General features: G+C 52.4%; 1 protein-coding gene across 5 annotated transcripts in view; it reads right to left on the reverse strand.

The window, feature by feature from the left end:
• The window catches only part of DOCK4 (dedicator of cytokinesis 4), a 140882-nt gene that overhangs the window by 84231 nt on the left and 37032 nt on the right, over positions 1-19619 (reverse strand). For all 5 annotated transcript variants that reach the window (XM_032954308.2, XM_032954307.2, XM_032954306.2 and 2 more), the window contains exons 5-7: positions 14089-14185; positions 10028-10176; positions 2465-2552 (exon numbers count right to left, since the gene is read on the reverse strand). In XM_032954308.2, coding sequence (XP_032810199.1) covers positions 2465-2552; positions 10028-10176; positions 14089-14185 — 334 coding nt within the window. The remainder of the gene's footprint in view (positions 1-2464; positions 2553-10027; positions 10177-14088; positions 14186-19619) is intronic.

The following is a 19619-nucleotide window of genomic DNA, read 5'->3' on the forward strand; positions in this document are numbered from 1 at the left end:
CCCGAACAGGTGGCGCGTTTCGCAACGCGATCTCCACTCTCGACGGCACTGCCGTGTTGGCCCGAAGAGGGAAAACACGCGGGGGTTGGGTAAGATCGAGCTTCCAAATGACCTGGCAGGAGAAAGCGCCCGGCCGTGCTGGAATCCATTTTCAAATTACGCCTCGAACACAAAGTTTACACTCACGGTGGCCTGAAGCTCCCTCTGCATCCCACCACCGAGTGCAGAGGGAGAAGTGAATCCTTGGCCTGAAGGGTTAGAGAGTTGCCACCTGTCCTGATTTTCTGAGGATTGTCCGCTTGTTGAGGCAGCTGTCCTGGCAAGTCTACGTCTCCCCGGGACAGTAAGAATGTCGTGTTTCGGTGAGCGGATTCACACCGCTCGAGACGAAGCATTTGAATGCAGTTCTCTCCCCTCTGTCACCCTGAAAGATTCTTCCTCCCGCGATATATTTGGTCAGCAGGTTGGTAGCACAGCAGTAAAAACTAGCTGTGCCTCACAGCGAGAAGAGTCCGAGTTAGGTTCCCTACTCGGACGCCTTTATATACGTATAGAGTTCGTATGTTCTCCCCCCTGTTCTGCACGGTTTTCCCTCCAGGTTCTCTGGTTTACCTCCAATAGCTAAAATAAAACAGGCAATGTAACTGGTATTGGCCAAACAACAAAATGCTGAGGAATGGCATGTATACTACTCAATTAGGATAACACGTAGCAACATCACATCCCCAAGTGCAAAACATTTGGCAGGACCCTCCAGAAAAGAAATCATAATGTCCAGGGTATTTTGGACTAAACTCAACAAACTAAACTGAACATTTTTTTCTATTGCTACCAGGCAAGGCTCGTTTTCAAATGATAGGTCCACGAAGTGCTTTTTTTCAGGAATATTTTGCTGGTTTTCTTTCATGGATTTTCTGTTTGCACAGTCACATAGTCACTTTAAGATTTTTTCTTGTTCGTGTTTTTTTTTGTTTGTTGTCGTTGCACCCGATTCAAGAGCCGAATGGCTCACAGGGCTATACCAAAATAAATAAACTGAAACTGAAAGAAGTGGCTTATCACTTGGAAATTTATAGGAATCAAATACTCTAAACGTGTGACGTTGATTCTAAATTGGCGGACCCGGAGAAAAATCCACGGCACCACGAGGAGAGAGACACGCAGACTCCAAACATGCAGGCATCAGGATTGGTATCGAACGTGACGACCTCCTGTATACCAAGCGAGGGAGTTAACATCTCGCTACTGACCAGAGGTGGCGACCCTGGGTCAGGGCCCACGGCCGCAGAGTGCCTGTCTCAAACCTCTCCAAGCCCGTAAGGGAATCGCCAATGCCATGAATGGGAAGGGTCCTGTGGACGCCAACACCAATGTGATAAAAAAAAGATCATTATGAACACCAGCTTTTTCGAGACCAATTTCACTCCACCCTGAGGCAATTCACACGGCCGTGACAGCGTGACGATGGTACGTCGTTACATCGCGCCTGGCCGCGGGACGCGTTTAACGATCGCTGGGTAACTAGTGAGGTACTGCCGTACGTGCAACGGCACTGATAGATGCATGGAATTGTGTCGTGTGTATATATGCATGCGAATGTATTTATGATTTATGCAAATGACATGCAAATTATACGCTAGCGTTGCATTTAGCCTACCTACTGGAGCGGATAAACCTGTGTACACACGCGCACACACACACACGCACAAAAAAAACGACAAATACCATAAAGAAGACAGTGGTAACGGGACAAAAAAATGATGGACTCTCGAATTAAACCGTGACCCCGAATCTCGACAATTTACTCGAATTGCTGTCGTGTTCAACGCGCTACATGCCCATCAATAAATGTTGCCACTCGTGCATAATTAGTGCGGACGATTTCATATTTTGGATAGGTCTGGTTCAACACAACTGTGACTCTTGACCAATCAAATAGCTCGCATGCAGCTCCTGACACGGTCGTCACACACACAAACAAAGGCATTTTATCCAGGACATGTGACTTTGACTAGCCAACACACAAAGGCAGTCTCCGCATCGCGCGCTTTCGCATGCGATTCTGCGACCGTTTGGAACCCTCTTCGTCCCGATGTTAGGTAGCTACTGGGAGCTACGTACTGTTCAATCAAGATTGAAAACTCATTCCTTTAAAACTGCTTTCTGTGTTTAGTTTGTTGTTCTTCCCCCCGCACGTCTGATTATCATAGTGGGCTATGTACGGTGCGAAAGAAGTTCAACATACGTTCATTCATTGACCCTTCATTTCGTGATATTTGTCCATAGTTTGTCGAATCCAAAAGGTGGCAACCCCCCCCCCCTGCTCTCTGAATATCGGCACTCTCGTTACGCCCTCGCGATTGTAGCCGGCGCGGAGGGCATGCGGGGGGGAGGGGGGGGGTTGTGGTCTAGGAGGTGCCCCCCCCCTCTGCACGGTGTGTTGTTTTTTTCCTCTTCGCCTTACCAGCCGGAACAACTCGGTGACGCTGATTTCGTCAGGGTCGACCATCCGGAACTCCTCCTGCCTCGGCACCAGGTCCAGGCCCAGCTGCCTGGTCGCGCGCACACACACACGACCACGGGCAAGTCATACTCTGTCCGCCGCCTGGATGGCAGTCGATGATTTCGGCATTTGTGGGGCGCTTGCAGTAGCAGCAAAGGCAGCAACAGCAGCGGCAGCAACAGCAGCAGCCTGTGCTGTTCTTACGCACCACGATGCTATTGAGAGCTACATCTCTACTTTTGATCGTCCTCCTTAAGCACGTAACACCGTGACCGTCAAAAGTCCGCGTGTCTGCGTGTCTCCTTGCTCAGGTGATTGTGGGGCGGGGGGGGGACGCTAATGACTGCCGGTAGCTGTGAGCTGGTGGTGGAAATTAAACGAGGCTGCGTCGATATTCGCCAATGGGGATGTCTCTGTGACTGTTTGCTGCCATTCCTAAATTGGGGCGCATAAACTCGTGGATTCTTTGATCCGTTACTTTTTTATTTTTTATTCATCACGCTTTTGCTGAGCAAAGGCCCAAAGCGCCAAGCGGCCAGCAACACATAGAACAATTAAAAGTGTAATAGATAAAAGAGTTCATACATTTCTCTTGGGAGTGAGCAAGGTTATCATTACGACCTTGAAACAATAGACCATGTGGGGGGGGGGGGAATTCCAAATTAAAGTAGAAAGCTACGTAGAGCACTGGTCAGTGGGTGCGTGTGTGCCTGTGACCTGCAATGTGGTGAGTGGGTGGGTGGCGTGTGTGTGCTGTTCTGACCTATAATGTGGTGGTTGGGTGAGTGTGCGGTTGTGACATGCAGCGTGGTGAGTGGGTGGGTTGGGTGAGTGTGGTTGGTGACCTACAGTGTGGTGGTTCAACACAGCATGAGACCAAACGGTCAGTCTTGAAGACCAAATCCTGAGCAACTTAACGAGCGCAGTTCATGGGAACGGCGCCCGTGGTAGTAGTGACGGACGAGTGACAGGGAGGCGACTGACGGTGATTAGGTCAATCGACGTCATCCGAGTCAACCAATAAGCATTCATCACCTCCCTCCTCTCCCTCGCTGTGGATAAACTGAATCTCGAAGCACAACTGTCATAAAACAGGAAGCACACTCATTACGACGAGCAGATTCTCCCTCGTAAGAACAGACAGTGGGTCTCAGGGGGGTCATCGGCCCGATTCAAAAACAAACAACAAAAAGGAGCACTGTGTATTGCCACGGTAACATCCAATTAGCGGAGCTCCCAAAGATGCCGCCGAAAGCTGCCCGGACGTTTCAGATGTCCGGGTGACCGGCATGAAATGCATCTATGCGTGTATGTTGAACGTCTTTCGTGCCGTACGTAGCCAACCGTGCGAATCTGAGGTTACGGGGGAAGGACAACAATCTATGGGTCTCTGTGTAAATCTATGGGTCTTCGTGTGAGTCTATATCTGTATGTATGTCGAGCTGCTTTCGCACTGTTACATAGCCAACCGTGCTAATCCCCCGCTATACGGAAATGCGCAACGAAAACAAACGTATGGAATAATTATTTTCTCAAACTGCAGTTGATGCCACACCCCCCCCCCCACCCGCAACCTTTGCTGCCAAACGCTTTGTACCCCGCTGCCAGACCCCGCAGCCGCTGCACAAGCAGACGCACGGCGACCCCCGCAGAAATCACGGCCCTGGCAATATCCCACCCGTCCGCTCGCGACGCCTTCCCCCGAAGGTCGCCGGAACTCACGGAGGCCGCTCCCGACGGGGGGCCGTCTGGGCAATCGTCAAACTGCGGTCTGCAAAAACAAAAATCCGAATGCAAAGGCTCGGGGAGCCGCAACCGATGCCACAGTCGATGCCAAGCGCTCGTTGGCTAAAAATAGGTCGCCGCGTGAACGCCGCATCGCAACCACCGTGACGAACGAAGCAAACCACGGAGCGGCGGGCGCGCCGGCAGATGCACGTGCCGGGAAAAGGGGCGGGGGGGGGGGAGAAAAAAACCTACAGAAAACCTGCGACCTCATTAACCCTCGGGCAGCCCAACGTTCCTGGCGAACGTGGCTTCCACAATTATTAATATTCGTCGCCCGTTCGGGAAAAGCCTACGGGGGGGAAGGGGGGGAAGGGGGGGGTGGTGGTAGCATCCCAATCCCGTACCAAACCGCCACGTGTGCCGCGCGGGAGGAGAATATTAAAAACGGGCGAAAGGTCGCCGCGCAGAATACCGCCGAGGAATTCGTTGCTTTGGTGGCGACGGCGGTGCAGCCTCAGCAGCGGCAGGGCGGGGCGGGGGGAGTTATAGAATTAAAGAGTGGAATGGACGGCCAGGCATTTGTAAGGAAGCAATTTCATAGCGGCGCAGCGTTCCCCTGCCCGTGACCCCTCGGTCCGTGCTTTATCTTTGCACCATGGAACAGCCGGCGCGTCGTCCTTAGCGGCGGTAACCGTGAGTGGCGGCACAAGCGAGCGCGTGGTGAGCGAGCCCAAAGTGAGCGAGGCAGCACGTGGTGAGCGAGGCAGCGCGTAGTGAGCCAGCCTGTAGTGAGCGAGGCAGCGCGTAAGGAAGCCAGCCAGCGCGCAGTGAGCGCCGGCGTCCAAAAATTCTGTCGCTTTTGAGCAGCGAAATAATTCTGAACGCAGCGGCTCGACTTCAGATTTTTCTATTTTTTTTACTCGCTCTCACTTCTCGTTTGGGCAGACCGTACTGCCTTGAGATTTCCAGCCGTGCAGAAAGGCTCTACAAGGGCGTATGTGTGCCGTCGGTGAGCTCGCCGCTTACCAAAGGAATACACGAGCTAGAGTTCACAGCCGCGGCTTCCCAAAATGTTCCGAAACGCAAGTGGCGCGCACGCCACGGACGCATGCAAGGGCAAGTGCGCCAATGAAGAGGATTTGGTGACAAGACTTAAACAAAGATGGGTTAAAGTCATCGTCACAACTCGAGATTCACAATGCACGCTTACCACCAATCGTGTCTCTCTACACTTACCAGCCAATTAAGGTGAAAGGGTCAAAGCAGCCTACGGACTGCGCAAAAACCCACCATGGATTCCATTCACCTTTTACATGCAGATAATTTAGGTGAGATGTTAACTACCTCGCCTGGCATACAGGAAGTCGTGGGTTCAAACCCGACCCTGATGCCTGTATATTTGGAGTTTAATGGGATTTTTTTCCGGGTCCTCTGGGTTTTCCATCCACATTTATAATCGACGTGTGTTTAGAGTATTTGGCTGCTGTACATTTCGGCAGCGAGTGGGCGGACCGCTTGGCCATCCAGCCTCTTGGGCAGTCACTTTTGCCGACGTCTTTGGTTTAAAAAAAAATAACTGTCAAAGGAGTTGCTCTCATTGCCCTGCCGCTACTCACCGCAACCTTGTCTTCTTCACTCTCAGCCGCCCACCCCCCCCCGTATCACGCAGATCAATATGCCGCGCCAACTAATTGAAAAACGCCTCCGCGCCAAAACGGAGAGAAGTTCGATGAAACGTCGTCGGCGGCGATCGGGGGAACACGCGCGCACGTCCTAATGGGGGGGGGGTGAGGGGGGACATTCCCCTGATGCGCCGTCCTATTCAATCTACTAGGGCGCTAGGAGCGTTCGCTCCCCAGGGGAGCCGATGTGGGGGGGGGGGAGAGAAATGCAATATCCTTCCACGTGGACATTCCACAGTCGTCGGCCTCTCCGCGCTCGCCAGCCGGGCCTGAACTATGATCACTGTTACATTGCATTTATGGCTTTTATTTTGGTGATTTCGAAAAGTTTTTTTGGTTTTGGCCATGTTTTTGTTTATTGTAGTACGGAGTTAGACTGATGGCCTAAATCTTAGTTGTCTTGTGGTTGTTGTTGTTGTTTGACTTGCATCCCACTGGGATTTTTGCACACAGCGTTGGTGTACGGTGCTAGCTCAGGAATATTTTGATGTTTTTTTCTCCTGGATTTTCTGTTTGCACAGTCACATGATCACTTTAAGATGTTTTCTTGTTCATGTTTTTGTTTTTTGTTTGTTGCGGTTGCACCCGATTCAAGAGCCGAATGGCTCACAGGGCTATACCAAATAAATGGAACTATGAACTAAAACTAAACTACAGTGGTCCACTCGGTTAACGTGTTTTTAATCCGTTCCACGAAAAATACCGTTGAACTGAAATAACTATTAATATGGGAAGAGAGCTGTTTCCGCTGCGAAAACAGGAAACGTAATGTAAACGAAGCCAGTCGAGGTCTAAACGGCTCACAAATAGGCATCACTGATTGGCTGAAGGCATGGCTCAATCCCGCTTTAAGAGCGCTCGGATTGTCAAAAATTGCGCTTGCGTGCATCACGTAAACGTACCATTAATCAACAATTTTTACTTTAGTCGAAACCATGGGGTCCTACGGGAGGAGAAACGTTAATCGAAAAACCATTAACCGATATCACTGTTACCCGAGGAACTACTGTATTAAACTAAACTATTTTTTTTATTTTACAAGGTAAGGCCCCACTTCAGCTGTATATCATCTTTTTCAGAAGCGACCTCGCCAAAACAAAGTGGCTTATCATCACGTTGAAATTTACAGCAGCCTCGTACTCTTGAGCGCACGTCGATTCTAAATATGGAGGGGAAACCCCGGAGGAACCCCGGAGAGAGCCACGCAAACACCAAATATACAGCATTGCCAGCCGGCTCCCATTCACGGCCACTCTACACCACCGCCGCAATCCCGGCTCATTCCTGCTCCACCTACCACTTCGCTCTCCCCCTCCATCTCGCATGACCCCCCCCACTGCCATTCATTGGTCCCACTGCCCTTCACTGCCCTCTGCCCTCTGGCCTCCGCAGGGAACATCTGCCATGGCGGCAGACACGATCCAGGCAGGAAGCAGACGGGAACGCGTGGGCCGCGCGCACTTCGCGAACTGTACGGCAACGCTGAGTAACGTTCTACACGAAAATAAAAAAAACGTTGCCAAACGTCCAAATACGTGTAAGCAAATAAATAAATGGCTGTTATTGGACGATTAAGCGAGAACGAAAAACAGTCGTTTGAATGTCATTTGCGAGACAGAGAGAGAAACAAATAGCGGCACTCGGCAAATATCCGTGGCATAATACCAAAGGATAAGACGTGATGGCTTATAACAGGACAGTTTATATATCACGTTACATAAGCTGCTGCTGCTGCTGCTGCCGCTGTTCCTGCTGCTCAAACGTGTTAATTGTAGCGTTGGGGTTTTGTTTTTTTCCGGTTACCACAGAACAAATTGTGAAGCCATATGGAGCTGCCCTGCGGAATGCGGCATCTGTCGAGTCAGCAATTTTTCCTGCATCCGTGACTTTTACCCCAAGCTCCTGGTTGCAGGAGGCTCAACTCTCCAAACCCCAACACTGACCCCGCCAGGCCAACAAGCCATGCATGCCTACACCCAATCGTCATCATCATCACCACCACCACCACCACCACAGACTCGTTCTCTTTCCAGCAGCCCACCACGCAGACACTGATGCGCTCACACAATTTAAGGATGGACCGACGCTCGGTTACAGCCCTCAACTCTGACGGTTTCACGTCTCGTCTGCGTCGAGTTGAATCACCACATCTGGAGGTCACAACAACAACAACTTCTCCTCTCTTCAGCCTCCTCGCTTCGCACTGCTCCACTTGGGAATTACCTCCTCTCACCGCCCCCTCCCCCCCACCGTCATCCCTTTCACAAAAGCTCTTCGAATAACAACAAATAATCACAACGGTTAAATCTTGACTTAAAGCTTTTGTGACGGCAGGAATTCATATTCCTTGGGCTTTTCGGTAAATTCACGTAGATAGAACAATAAGACAATAATTAAAAATTAATTAAAATAAATTTAATAAAAAAATAATAAAAATATCACGACGTTTCGATCACAACACAAGCAATCGTCATCAGGTGAAATTTTTGTATATTTTTTTTATTCACTTCATTAAAATTAGTATTTTGTATTATTTTATTGCTCTATCTCCGTGACTTCACCGAAAGACCCAAAGAATAACCACAACGCTCTTGCTCAATTTCACGACGAGCGACAACGCTCGCCCGTTGCGACTTTGACGGGGTGCCACTAAACATCGCGCGGCCGCTTTGCCGTCACGTGACCGTGCTTGGGTGTTTGTGTACCGCTTGCCGTCACGTGCCCGTGCTTGGGTGTTTGTGTACCGCTTGCCGTCACGTGACCGTGCTTGGGTGTTTGTGTACCGCTTTGCCGTCACGTGACCGTGCTTGGGTGTTTGTGTACCGCTTGCCGTCACGTGCCCGTGCTTGGGTGTTTGTGTACCGCTTGCCGTCACGTGACCGTGCTTGGGTGTTTGTGTACCGCTTGCCGTCACGTGACCGTGCTTGGGTGTTTGTGTACCGCTTGCCGTCACGTGCCCGTGCTTGGGTGTTTGTGTACCGCTTGCCGTCACGTGCCCGTGCTTGGGTGTTTGTGTACCGCTTGCCGTCACGTGCCCGTGCTTGGGTGTTTGTGTACCGCTTGCCGTCACGTGCCCGTGCTTGGGTGTTTGTGTACCGCTTGCCGTCACGTGACCGTGCTTGGGTGTTTGTGTACCGATTTTCCATCACGTGCCCGTGCCTGGGTGTTTGTGTACCGCTTGCCGTCACGTGACCGTGCCTGGGTGTTTGTGTACCGCTTGCCGTCACGTGCCCGTGCTTGGGTGTTTGTGTACCGCTTGTCGTCACGTGCCCGTGCTTGGGTGTTTGTATACCGCTTGCCGTCACGTGCCCGTGCTTGGGTGTTTGTGTATCGTCGTCTTAACCGCTGCACGGCCGTTCTCGAGCGCTGCCAGCCAGAGCCCTCGAAATCCCGAGCAAGCACCCGATGAACCGATCCCGCCGAAGAATCTATGGGATTGATGACGGCTTGATTGCGCTTCAGCGGCCCGTCCAGTACACTCTTCCTCTTACAATATTAGGAAACCACTGGAGCGGTGTACCTTTAAATTATCATCTAGTAGAGACACTGTCCCACGCCGTGTCTCCCAGGGACGTACCGTGGAAAGAACAGCATCTCACAATAGCCAAGAGGGGGGGGGGGTGGGGTGGGGAGAGCTGTGTTCTAAACACAATGTGTGGAGCGTGGTACGGTACGGTATTGTTCAGCAACTGAAGAAAAACAACGGGACTTTTAATGAACCGGGAAGACTCACAGATTTCCCTGGACAGCCACCTCAACAAGATAATGATGCTGGAAAAGCCAGGACAGGTGGCAACTCTACCCCCCACTGCCCCCTATCCCACACTCACTCATCACCCCAGCCCTGCCCTCCGCTGCCCCAAAGCCCCCCGCTCTCTCATTACCCCATCCCTGACCTCAGCTGCGCTAATGCCCCTCTCACTCATTAGCCCAGCCATACTCATCAACGGCCTATGCCATTGTCATTTCCCGAGCCCTGCCCTCCGCTGCCCCAACACCCCGTCCACTCAATACCCCAGCCCTGTCCTCCGCTAGCTCAACACCCAGCTCACTCAATACCCCAGCCCTGCCCCTCTGCTGCCCCCGACGACGCTCCCCTCCCCCCCCCACTCACTCATTGCCCCAGTCGAGGCGCGCCGTGGAGTGGCGCTTGACGTCGCGGATTTGCTCCTGGGTGAGCACTCCGGAGAGAAGCTGCCGGCGCAGGTCCAGCAGCTCCTGAATGACGTGGCGCAGCCGGTGGAAGAGATCGCCGTGGTTCCTCTGCATGGCCGGGCGGAGACACCGATGGACGCGGGAGGAGGGGGGGGGGGAGGCACTTGTGTTAGTATCGTCGTCGCCATCGTTGGTCGTGATCGTCGTAAAGATTCATAGAGATTCATAGGTGCTCGCAGAGATAGATAGATATTTAGACAGATGCATGGAGACTCGTAGAGACTCACAACAATACGTTGAGATTCACGGAGATTCATAGAGACGCATCGTTTTGACTCCCAGTCCGCCATCAGTAACTACCCAGGGTTCACAACAACAACCGCTATTCGCGGTTACGTCACCACAGCACTTGTACCGGGCTACGTGCACTTTAAGGCCACGTGAAGTGTCGAACGCCTGCTGGCAGGAGGTCACGGGACAGACCCAGGTGCCATGGGTTGACTGACTGACCGGTGCACCGCCTTGTGCCCCCTACTGTGCCAACTTGCTGTGTTTTAGCTGCCTGGCACTCCACTCGTTGTTGTAAGCATCGCTTCTCTGCCCTCCCTCGTGGCTGGAGGGCGACTGCCTCCAACTGCCCAGTAGCAGCGTCCTTCACGAGTCTCCTCTACAGAGGCCGATCTTGACACCGCTGGTACCGGTCATCGGTAAGTCCACTCAGCTCCACACCCTTTGTGTGTTAGTTTGTTGTCCTTCCCCCCTGTACCTCCGATTAGCATGGTAGGCTATGTTGGGCGCGAAAGAAGTTCAACGTACATACACGATGTCGTCTACACTCGGCGAAACGTCGCGCAGTAGATCAGCCCACTCCGTCTCTTCTCTAGCCCGTGCCGTGCCCGTTTAGCCCCCTCTATCCGGCCGAACAAAAGCCGTTTAGGCACGCGGTGGCTGGGTTGTATATATACACACACACGATACGCAATATATTGTCTCAGTTCTATCGCTGGCTTATCTCATTATGGAACCTGAACATCAATGGGCGCGCACTACGATGCCAAAGCAATTCCGCGTGGGCCAGCCGCCCCCGCGGTAGGCGATGAGGCGCCACCAGGCAGCCCTTTTAAAATCACGGCACCGTGGTGTCAACAGGTAAGGATCACACAGGGAGGAGAGTGTGACACGATCAAGTTCACGACATCATGAAGTGACCCGCCCGCCCCCAGCCGCAGCAGGTTGCGATCTTGGGAAAGAGAGACCAAGACACTCGTAGCGAGAGTGATGTTCCGCTTTCAACGTTTCATAATTACGGCCGAGTGTGGCCACCGTCGCTGTCACTTCCCCTTCACAGCTCCAAATTCGGAGAATTAAGAAATATCACTTTGAGTGCGACACGGTGACTCATGCTGTCACACACGGCTGCACGAGATGGGGAAAGCACAGCCTCCACTGTGTGGACCAGAGATGACGTGGAGTGCATCTCGGACGTAGCCCTGTGGTACCCGCTTCCGTGGGACGTTCTCCAGCTTAAGGGTTTGCGCTGCTGTGCGAAAAAGATCGGAATGAATGGATGGTTTTTTTGTATCGCCATACGACACTCTTATCCCTACTTGTGTCACAAAAGACTCTCAAGAGACCACAAATGGACACAACACAACAACATACCCGGAGACTAATTTCTCAATGTTCAAGGTCGCTCGTAGACTAGAGCAGGCATGCGACCAGTAACCCCACAGCCGCAACAAGAGGTACACTTGATGTGGTATGCCAAGGTAAGGAAATATTTTCAGGGCCGTCGACCCAGACAGACCCAGCCGAAATGAAGCCCTGAACGTATCGAAGCCAGGGCGTGCCAACACTGCAAAGTTAACACCACGGCAAAACGCACTGTTTGTTTCAGGAGACCGGAGGATCAGAGTAAGTTGAGAGTAAAAAAAGGCAGTGGCTGTGTAAGTAGCCAGGCGGCAGATTATTATGGTCAGCGTCTTGGCAGGAGTGTGAAATGAGGTCGCTTGCCCCCCCCCCCCCCCTTAAACTACAGTATGTGTGTATGCTGAACTTCTTTCGCACCATACGTAGCCAAGCGTGCTGAAATCGTCTACAACAGAGAGACGACATGCGCGGCTTTCTCCCCCCCCAAACACGCAGAGCACCGATTCAATGACCGTGGGAGCCGGGGACGATTACAAAGTGGGACAACCAGCCCCCCCCTCCACACCCCTGGGCATCGCTGAGCGACTGCGGCTAACATGTGATGTCGCTAATTATTAAAATTAGTGACAGAAGGGTAGGGGAGCCGATCGCGCGACGGTGAATGCGCGCGTGCAGGATTGTGGTGTTGCCCCAACAGGCCTCCCTTTAGATTGTTATTGTGTGTGCGTCCGTGCGTGCGTGTATCGGCCAGTCATCTCAGTCAGTCGACCCATGCCACCTCGGTCTGCACCGTGACCTCCTGCCTGCGGGCGTTCGACACTTCACGTGGCCTTAACGTGCACCTAGCCTGGCACAAGCGCCGTGGCCACGTCACCGCCACTTAGTGGCGAATGGCGGTTGTTGTTGTAGTATCGCTTCGTCGCGAGCCCCACTTTTGTTTTGCTCCGTGCGATCGGCAGCGGCGCGCAAAATAAACGCGCAGGGGAAGACGGTGAAACATGACCACAGCCGCACGCCCAACTAACATTTGCATATGCTTCCAATTTTTCAAAAAAATATATATTTTGAATTATTAAGAAAAAGTATATATTACAAGAAAATTTTACATAGAGTTTGGAACACGCGCGCGCACAGACACACACAAAACTGAGCGATGAAATAACTTGTGTCAGTTTGACGTTAAAATATGCACGGCCGGCAACGGAGATCCGGCAAAAACCGAGACAACTCAGCGGGGCTCGCGGCTCGCAGGCCCGCGCCGTCAGCCGCCCGTGCACCTCAAGTCGGCGGGAGAACAACGCGATGGCCGTTCTCGCGATCGGCAGAACGGAACGGACGTCGTGTCTCGCGCAAACGGAAGGCGAGCGTCAGGAGAGCTGCCGCGCGACGGCGCTCACTCGGCGGAGCCCCGCATCTGCGGATTTCTACGCGAGCGTCGCCCCCCCCCCGCCGCCCCGCCACCTCCCCTACCACTTCCCCCCCCCCCCCTCCACCTAATGGGGTGGTAATTGAGATGAATTGCGCCGCTGTCCACCGTCCGGGTCGAGTCGCGTTTTACTGGCGGTGTTGTTTTGTCGCTGCCGCGTGGGTTTGTGAATCGCCGCCGTGCGAGATGGGGAATCAAGTGCGGGCAGGCAATTATTTTTAAACGAAGGAGGTGTTTTCATATTCATGCGATCTGTTTTTTTCATCATTTAGCCATGGGCTGCGGTATACGTTTCAACGCTGAATATAACACACTGCCAGCGTTTTGATGTGCCACCGGTCCACAAAGAGAATTTTAAGTGGGATATAAGTACAAAGACAAAGATTCCCCACCCCACCGGTGTAGCCTTAACAGGCTGTTGGGGCAAGTGCTGTTAGCGAGCACCTATGAAGGCTGGCACGGCACACGAGGTGGTGGGTGGCGCCTCTTTGGCCCGGATTTCGAGCGACACTCAGCGTGGCCAACCTCAAGAGTCCCGGTCATTAACGTCCCATGAAATATCGAGCGCGTGATGAATTGCATCATAATCATCATTATTATTTTTGGCCCGTAAACACACTTACACTTTCGCGACCAATATTATTTATTGTGACGGTTTTTTTTGCGGGGTCAGATCGCGCGAATGTTAAATGTGCCGCATCACCCGACACGGCCAATTGGTTCCAACTTCAGCTCCACCGGTTGTGTTTGGAGAGCAAACCCACAACAATCTGGAAATCGCCTGATGACGCCTGTTGTCGTAAGCACCAGCAAAACGTCCAAGCACTCAAACTGTAAATGGCTCTCGTGGGGTTGTTGCTCTCCACACTACGCACACAACCGTGGTACCGAAACACTTCATTACGAACGTACAGAGGCGTGCGCCACGCGCACCACGCGCTCACCAGGTACAGCTGCTTCCACAGGAGGCCCCACTCGCGCAGCGTGCTCGTCACCTCCGCCACCGTGGGGTCCTCCACGGCGGCCACCGTCTCGTACTTCCTGCTCCGCCACACACAAAGGTGCCCGTGAAGCCTTTGGGGGGGTTTTTTTTTTTTTTGCGGACCGCAGCACAAACGCGAGCCCCACGCAGCATGCCGAGCGGCTCGCGTGACCGGGTATCGCACGGAGACGGTCCCCGACGCAACTGGACCCACATGAAGGAGTGTGGCAGTGAAAGGAGGGGGAAAGGGGGCCCACGCTGCTCCAACCAAGTGTGGGACACCACGTGGAGGGAGAAGATGAAGGTTTAAATGTGGAGGGGATAGCCCGGGGCGGGGGTAATGGTACCCCGTGGAGCCTTTAAGAGACCGTTGGGTCAAGTTCTGCGTGTGGACACCGATGAAAGCCGGCACGGCGACCCAAAACGGGCACGGTACGGCCGGCACCATGCCCCGGCCGTCTTTGTCTCCCTAGAGCTGATGTTTATGCACCATGCCAGGTACTCATTTAAGGCCGAGTCGACGTAGGGGAGGAGGCCCTGGACGAGTTCAGGTAATCGCCACTAATGTTGACAGCCTGATGATGACGATGGTGATGATCACATATGCTGCATTTGTGGGTTAGCAAGCTCTCACACTCATGCCATAACGTGTCTTCTTTATCCAAACTCACACAAGACCATAATACCATTGACATACAAATGTAATGATACACACACACACACATATACACAGAGAAACGCACACATATACACACAGAGAAACGCGCGCGAACACACACACACAAACCCTGTGTGCACACCATATACGCGTGCGTGCAATTTACACACAGTCCGCACACCATCCTGATACAATATTCTAATTAAAGCGCCGTAAAACCAAGACATGCAAAGGCGCGTTGCTTCTCCCTGCAGGGACGGTGATTTGCATTGCGGCTATTGACTAAGGTCCTGTGAGTCACATGGCGGAGACGTGCGTATTCCATGCAGTCATTAATTCGCACTTGTTATCCGCAACCAAAAATAAATAAATAAATACCCTCAGAATTAATTTCGCCGTGCGGCAGGGGGGGGGGGGGAAAGGCGACCGAAGCTCGTGCAGCCGTACGTCATGGGGCCGACACGGAAACGGTCACTTACAAGGGCCGAACATTCATCTCCGTTGGCTTGAGAGCACAGCTCTACACAAACGCACTGGTGGCGTCCGTGAGACAATCGTATTTTGAAGAGAGACCGTTAAGATGGACAGCCTAATAAAACGTCCTCGTGGCGTTCGGCAAAAAGGAATCTTTCCCCCGGCAGGATTAAATAGTGCTGCTATTATCTTTGCCTCAACAGCTCTGGAAATGAAACCTAATTCGCGCAAGCACTGTTGAACAATTTCAAAATTTTAACCACATTTTTTTTGTTTCATTTCGCGGAACTTGTGACCATTTCAAAAAACTTTCACCGTAAGCCGAGGATATGTGAAAATGAAATTTTAAGACAACCCGCGTCATTGTCTCTCCATGCAGTGCGAGCGTTTTTTAAGCTCCTGCCCGATAGCAAAGCCACCTACCGTCGGCTTAATTCGGTGCCAAAATTCTGACGGGCCTCACGTGTCCTGCAGACGTGGGAAAGCTACATGAAAGGCCACGTGAAAAGCCTCGTGGAAAACCACGTGAAAAGCCACTTGAAAAGTAACTTGAAAAGTCACGTGAAAAGTCACGTGAAAAGTCAGGTGAAAAGCCACTTGAAAAGTCACTTGAAAAGCCACTTGTAAAGTCACTTGAAAAGTCAGGTGAAAAGTCACTTGAAGAGCCACTTGTAAAGTCACTTGAAAAGTCAGGTGAAAAGTCACTTGAAAAGTCAGGTGAAAAGTCAGGTGAAAAGTCAGGTGAAAAGCCACTTGAAAAGTCACTTGAAAAGCCACTTGTAAAGTCACTTGAAAAGTCAGGTGAAAAGTCACTTGAAACGTCACGTGAAAAGAGTGCGAGGCACATTTTTGCATCCGTAGACCCCGTGATGCCGCATGCACGACCTGATCAAATCAATTCGTGTGCAGATATAGCCATGCTGGAACGGGCAAGCGCGCGCACGCACGCACGCTCGCCGCGTTGCCACAATGACTTCGTCAATGAGGGGACTCATCCTTTAGGGAGGGAACCTGCCCATTTAACAGACCAAATAAGCAGCACATAAAGGGGGAATGGTGATGAACTTCTGATGAAGACGAGCACTGCATTGAACAGACAGACGGGAGAAGGGGACAGTGCCGGGGCAGTGGCTAGCGAGCTAGCCCTACGAATCCGGCAAGTTCGATTTCCCAGCCACGGCCGACCCGGTGACCTGACCCTGGTTTCCACACTTCACCAACCCTCACTGGCCAGTGCGGTGAAAGTATGGACAAACAACACACACAAACCGAAAGCATGCGGAGGCTTTCATCCAGCCGTGGGCTGAACAAGGGCTTTAAATTATTCGTGTTGTTTTTGTTATTATTGAAGAGAGGTACCAATAACAAAAACACGTAATTACTTATACCAGCTGGCTGTGGAGGATTTCAGAAGCGTCAGTGTGAACCCATTCTAAAACAAACGTGACCCCCTCAGGAGAGCAGGAAATGTTCTTGCGTGGAGGAGGGGGTGTGCCCCCTCATTTGAATACTGACCCTGGGGGGGTCACTCCTGCAGCATGCGCACTATACTTTGGCAGACTCGAGCCAGCCACCGTCCAAATCCAAATGCCCTTCCTCCCACTACGCCAGGCTCGTTTCGCCGTGACGTCAAATAAGCCCCGCCCCTGGCCCTGCTTGGCCCCGAGCCAGGTCCGGGCGTCTTGGCGAGGCCATCGCATCGCGGTTTTTGTTCCGGTTCAGCTCAACAAACGGCCAAATGTAAAACCTCCCGCAGCGTGAGGGCCCCCACGCTGGCTCGGCTTGGATGTGCCAGTGGAAAATGGGGTCGTCATGAGGTCGTGGGTTCGATCCCGACCATGACGCCTGTAAATTTGGAGTTTGCGTGTCTCTCTCCTCCGTGGTCGCGTGGATTTTTCTTCGGTTCCTGCGGTTTTTCCCTCCACATTTAGAAAGATTCGAAAGATGAGTTTAAGACTATTTGGCCACTATGCATTTCCATGTGATAAGCTACTTCGATAAGCTATTATTTGTGGCTAAGTCGCTTCTGAAAAATAGCTATATAGCTCAATGGGCCTTCTCTAAACATATAAATAGTTTAGTTTTAGTATTAACGACATTCGCATCACCTCTTTGAATGGGGGGGGGGGGGGGGGGGTTAAAGTTCACGCTTGCCCTCACTGGCCGCCGGCTTGGTGAGGCCACGAAAAAAAAGATCCCCATGTAGCCTTAAAAGACTGTTGGGGCAAGTGCTGTTAACGAGCAGCACCTATGAAGGTCGACACTGCGCACAAGGGGTGGGTGAACACCTCTACACCCTTTGTCTCCTAGCGGCGATGTTTACACACCGCACCAGGAACTCTTTTGAGGCTGGGTCAAGCCAAGGACCGGTTTTAGATCTTCGTCACCGATGTTGGCCGTGAACGGGAATCGAACTGGGGTCAGGTGGGTTGTAGCGTAGCGCGCTACACAAAGACAAAAACCAAGATTCCCCGTATAGCCTTAACAGACTGTTTGGGGCAAGCAATGTTAGCGAGCACCCATGAAGGTCAACACACACATACACACGCACGCGCGAGAGCGAGCGAGGCAGTAAATATTGGCCGAGATTCCCGACGGCTTCCAAGCGCGGGGTGGCTATTCTTGGCCCCTCTTTCAGGAACGTCGGCCGACCGCTAAGCGCCGGGGGTTGGTTTGACATTTCGCATCGTTTCGCCGCATGGAGCGCCGTCGTTATGAAGATTCTTAGCCTCCCAGACCCCCGCTTGGTGAGAACGCGAATGGCTTTGGTTCTCACCCTGGGTTCAACGCAATCGGCGCAGCGCTGCCTTATCTGCGACCTCCACATGCATTAGCATTAAGGGGGGGGGGGCGTCTGACGGAGATGAACATGAATGTCGCGGCACTTGCGAGGGGTAACCCGCCTGCGTAGAGAGAGGCTCAGCCACCAACGTTCGGAAACGTTTCGCCGGTTGCCGCTTATCCGCTGCGTTCATTGCACGCGCGGCCCCATTCAGGCCTTCCCCACGCCGTGAAGCTCCGTGGGTCACCATGTGACGATGCTTCATCGCGCCGGTCGGAGCAGTTCAGCGAAGGCGAGGAGCACAGGAAGTGGGAGCGTGGAACTATCCTCCGACGATGGATTTCACTGCGCTGGATAAATATGTCGCCCCGCGGCCTCTCGCGACCCCGTGTGAGTGCGGCAGTTGCTCATGCGGGCAACTATCCACAGCCTCCAAAAAACCCTCCTAAGCTTCCGAGATCCGATAAGATAGGGTGCAATTCCGGGCGATTTGCCCATTGGGGCAGTGCAAATTCGAAGTTGAGCTGCGAAGGGAAGTGATGTGAGTCTGTGACCGCGTTGGACCCTTTCAGGTCGCTCCAGCGAGAACGTGAACACCTCTTGTGGAGTCGGAGCACCCGGCAATTACAGATACTCATGGCCGACTCAAAGGCCGCTAAGAAGGCTCAAGCCATTTGGACTGTTTCTTTTTATATATATCGTGGCACTTCTGCAGTTCGTCTGGCGCGCATGCAGCCATTGGCGAAATGTTAACTCCCTCACCTGGTATACAGGAGGCCAGGGGTTAGATCCCGTCCCTGGCGCCTGTATATTTGGAGTTTGCTTGTTCTCCCTGTGGTCGTGTGGATTTTCCTCTGGGTCCTCCGATTTTTCCCCTCCACATTTAGAATCAACGTGCGTTTAGAGTGTTTTGGCTGCAATAAATTCCCACATGATAAGCCACGTTGTTGGCTCAATGATGTGCAAACCAAGATGAATTGCCTTGCAATGTGAGGGGAAGAGGCGCATTTGGTTGTGTGTACGTATGCATGATTATATGTTGAACGTCTTTCGCACTGTACGTAGCCAACCATGCTAATCGGAGGTGCGGGTTTAAGAAAGATCACACTGAGAAACGGCAGTCCTTTAAACGCTCCTATGAAAAAGTGATTTTCCGGGGGGGGTGTCTTGCCAGAGGTGCAGTACATGTTTACAGGTTTCCAATCACGGCAGTAGTGGGGGCATCGTCTGCTCACCGAAGGCCGAGTAGGGCTTTTCGAAAAAACACTTTGGCGGGCGACGACACTGCGCCTCCGATTAGCACCGCTGGCTACGTGTGGTGCGAAACAAGTTCAACGCGCCTGCACTGAACTCCGATCGCGCTGTGGCCACACGTGTCCACCGCGAGCTCACAACTACTTGAGAGGCAACGCAAATGTCCAACGTCGTGAGCTCCCCAGCATTGATTCGAGCAAGGTATCCCAGCAAGGCATTGCGCCTCTGCGTTGGTCGAAACTGGGCGCGAGTTTGCTTTTTCCTGAAACAATGCTGCTGAAATTTTGCACTCCCGAGAAAGCCGCGGGGGCCGATGGGTTGTGCA

The sequence above is a fragment of the Petromyzon marinus genome, chromosome 14 (genome assembly GCF_048934315.1).
Source record: "Petromyzon marinus isolate PM22_M1 ecotype Great Lakes invasive population chromosome 14, UKy_Petmar_22M1.pri1.0, whole genome shotgun sequence".
In the NCBI taxonomy this organism is placed as follows: domain Eukaryota; kingdom Metazoa; phylum Chordata; class Hyperoartia; order Petromyzontiformes; family Petromyzontidae; genus Petromyzon; species Petromyzon marinus.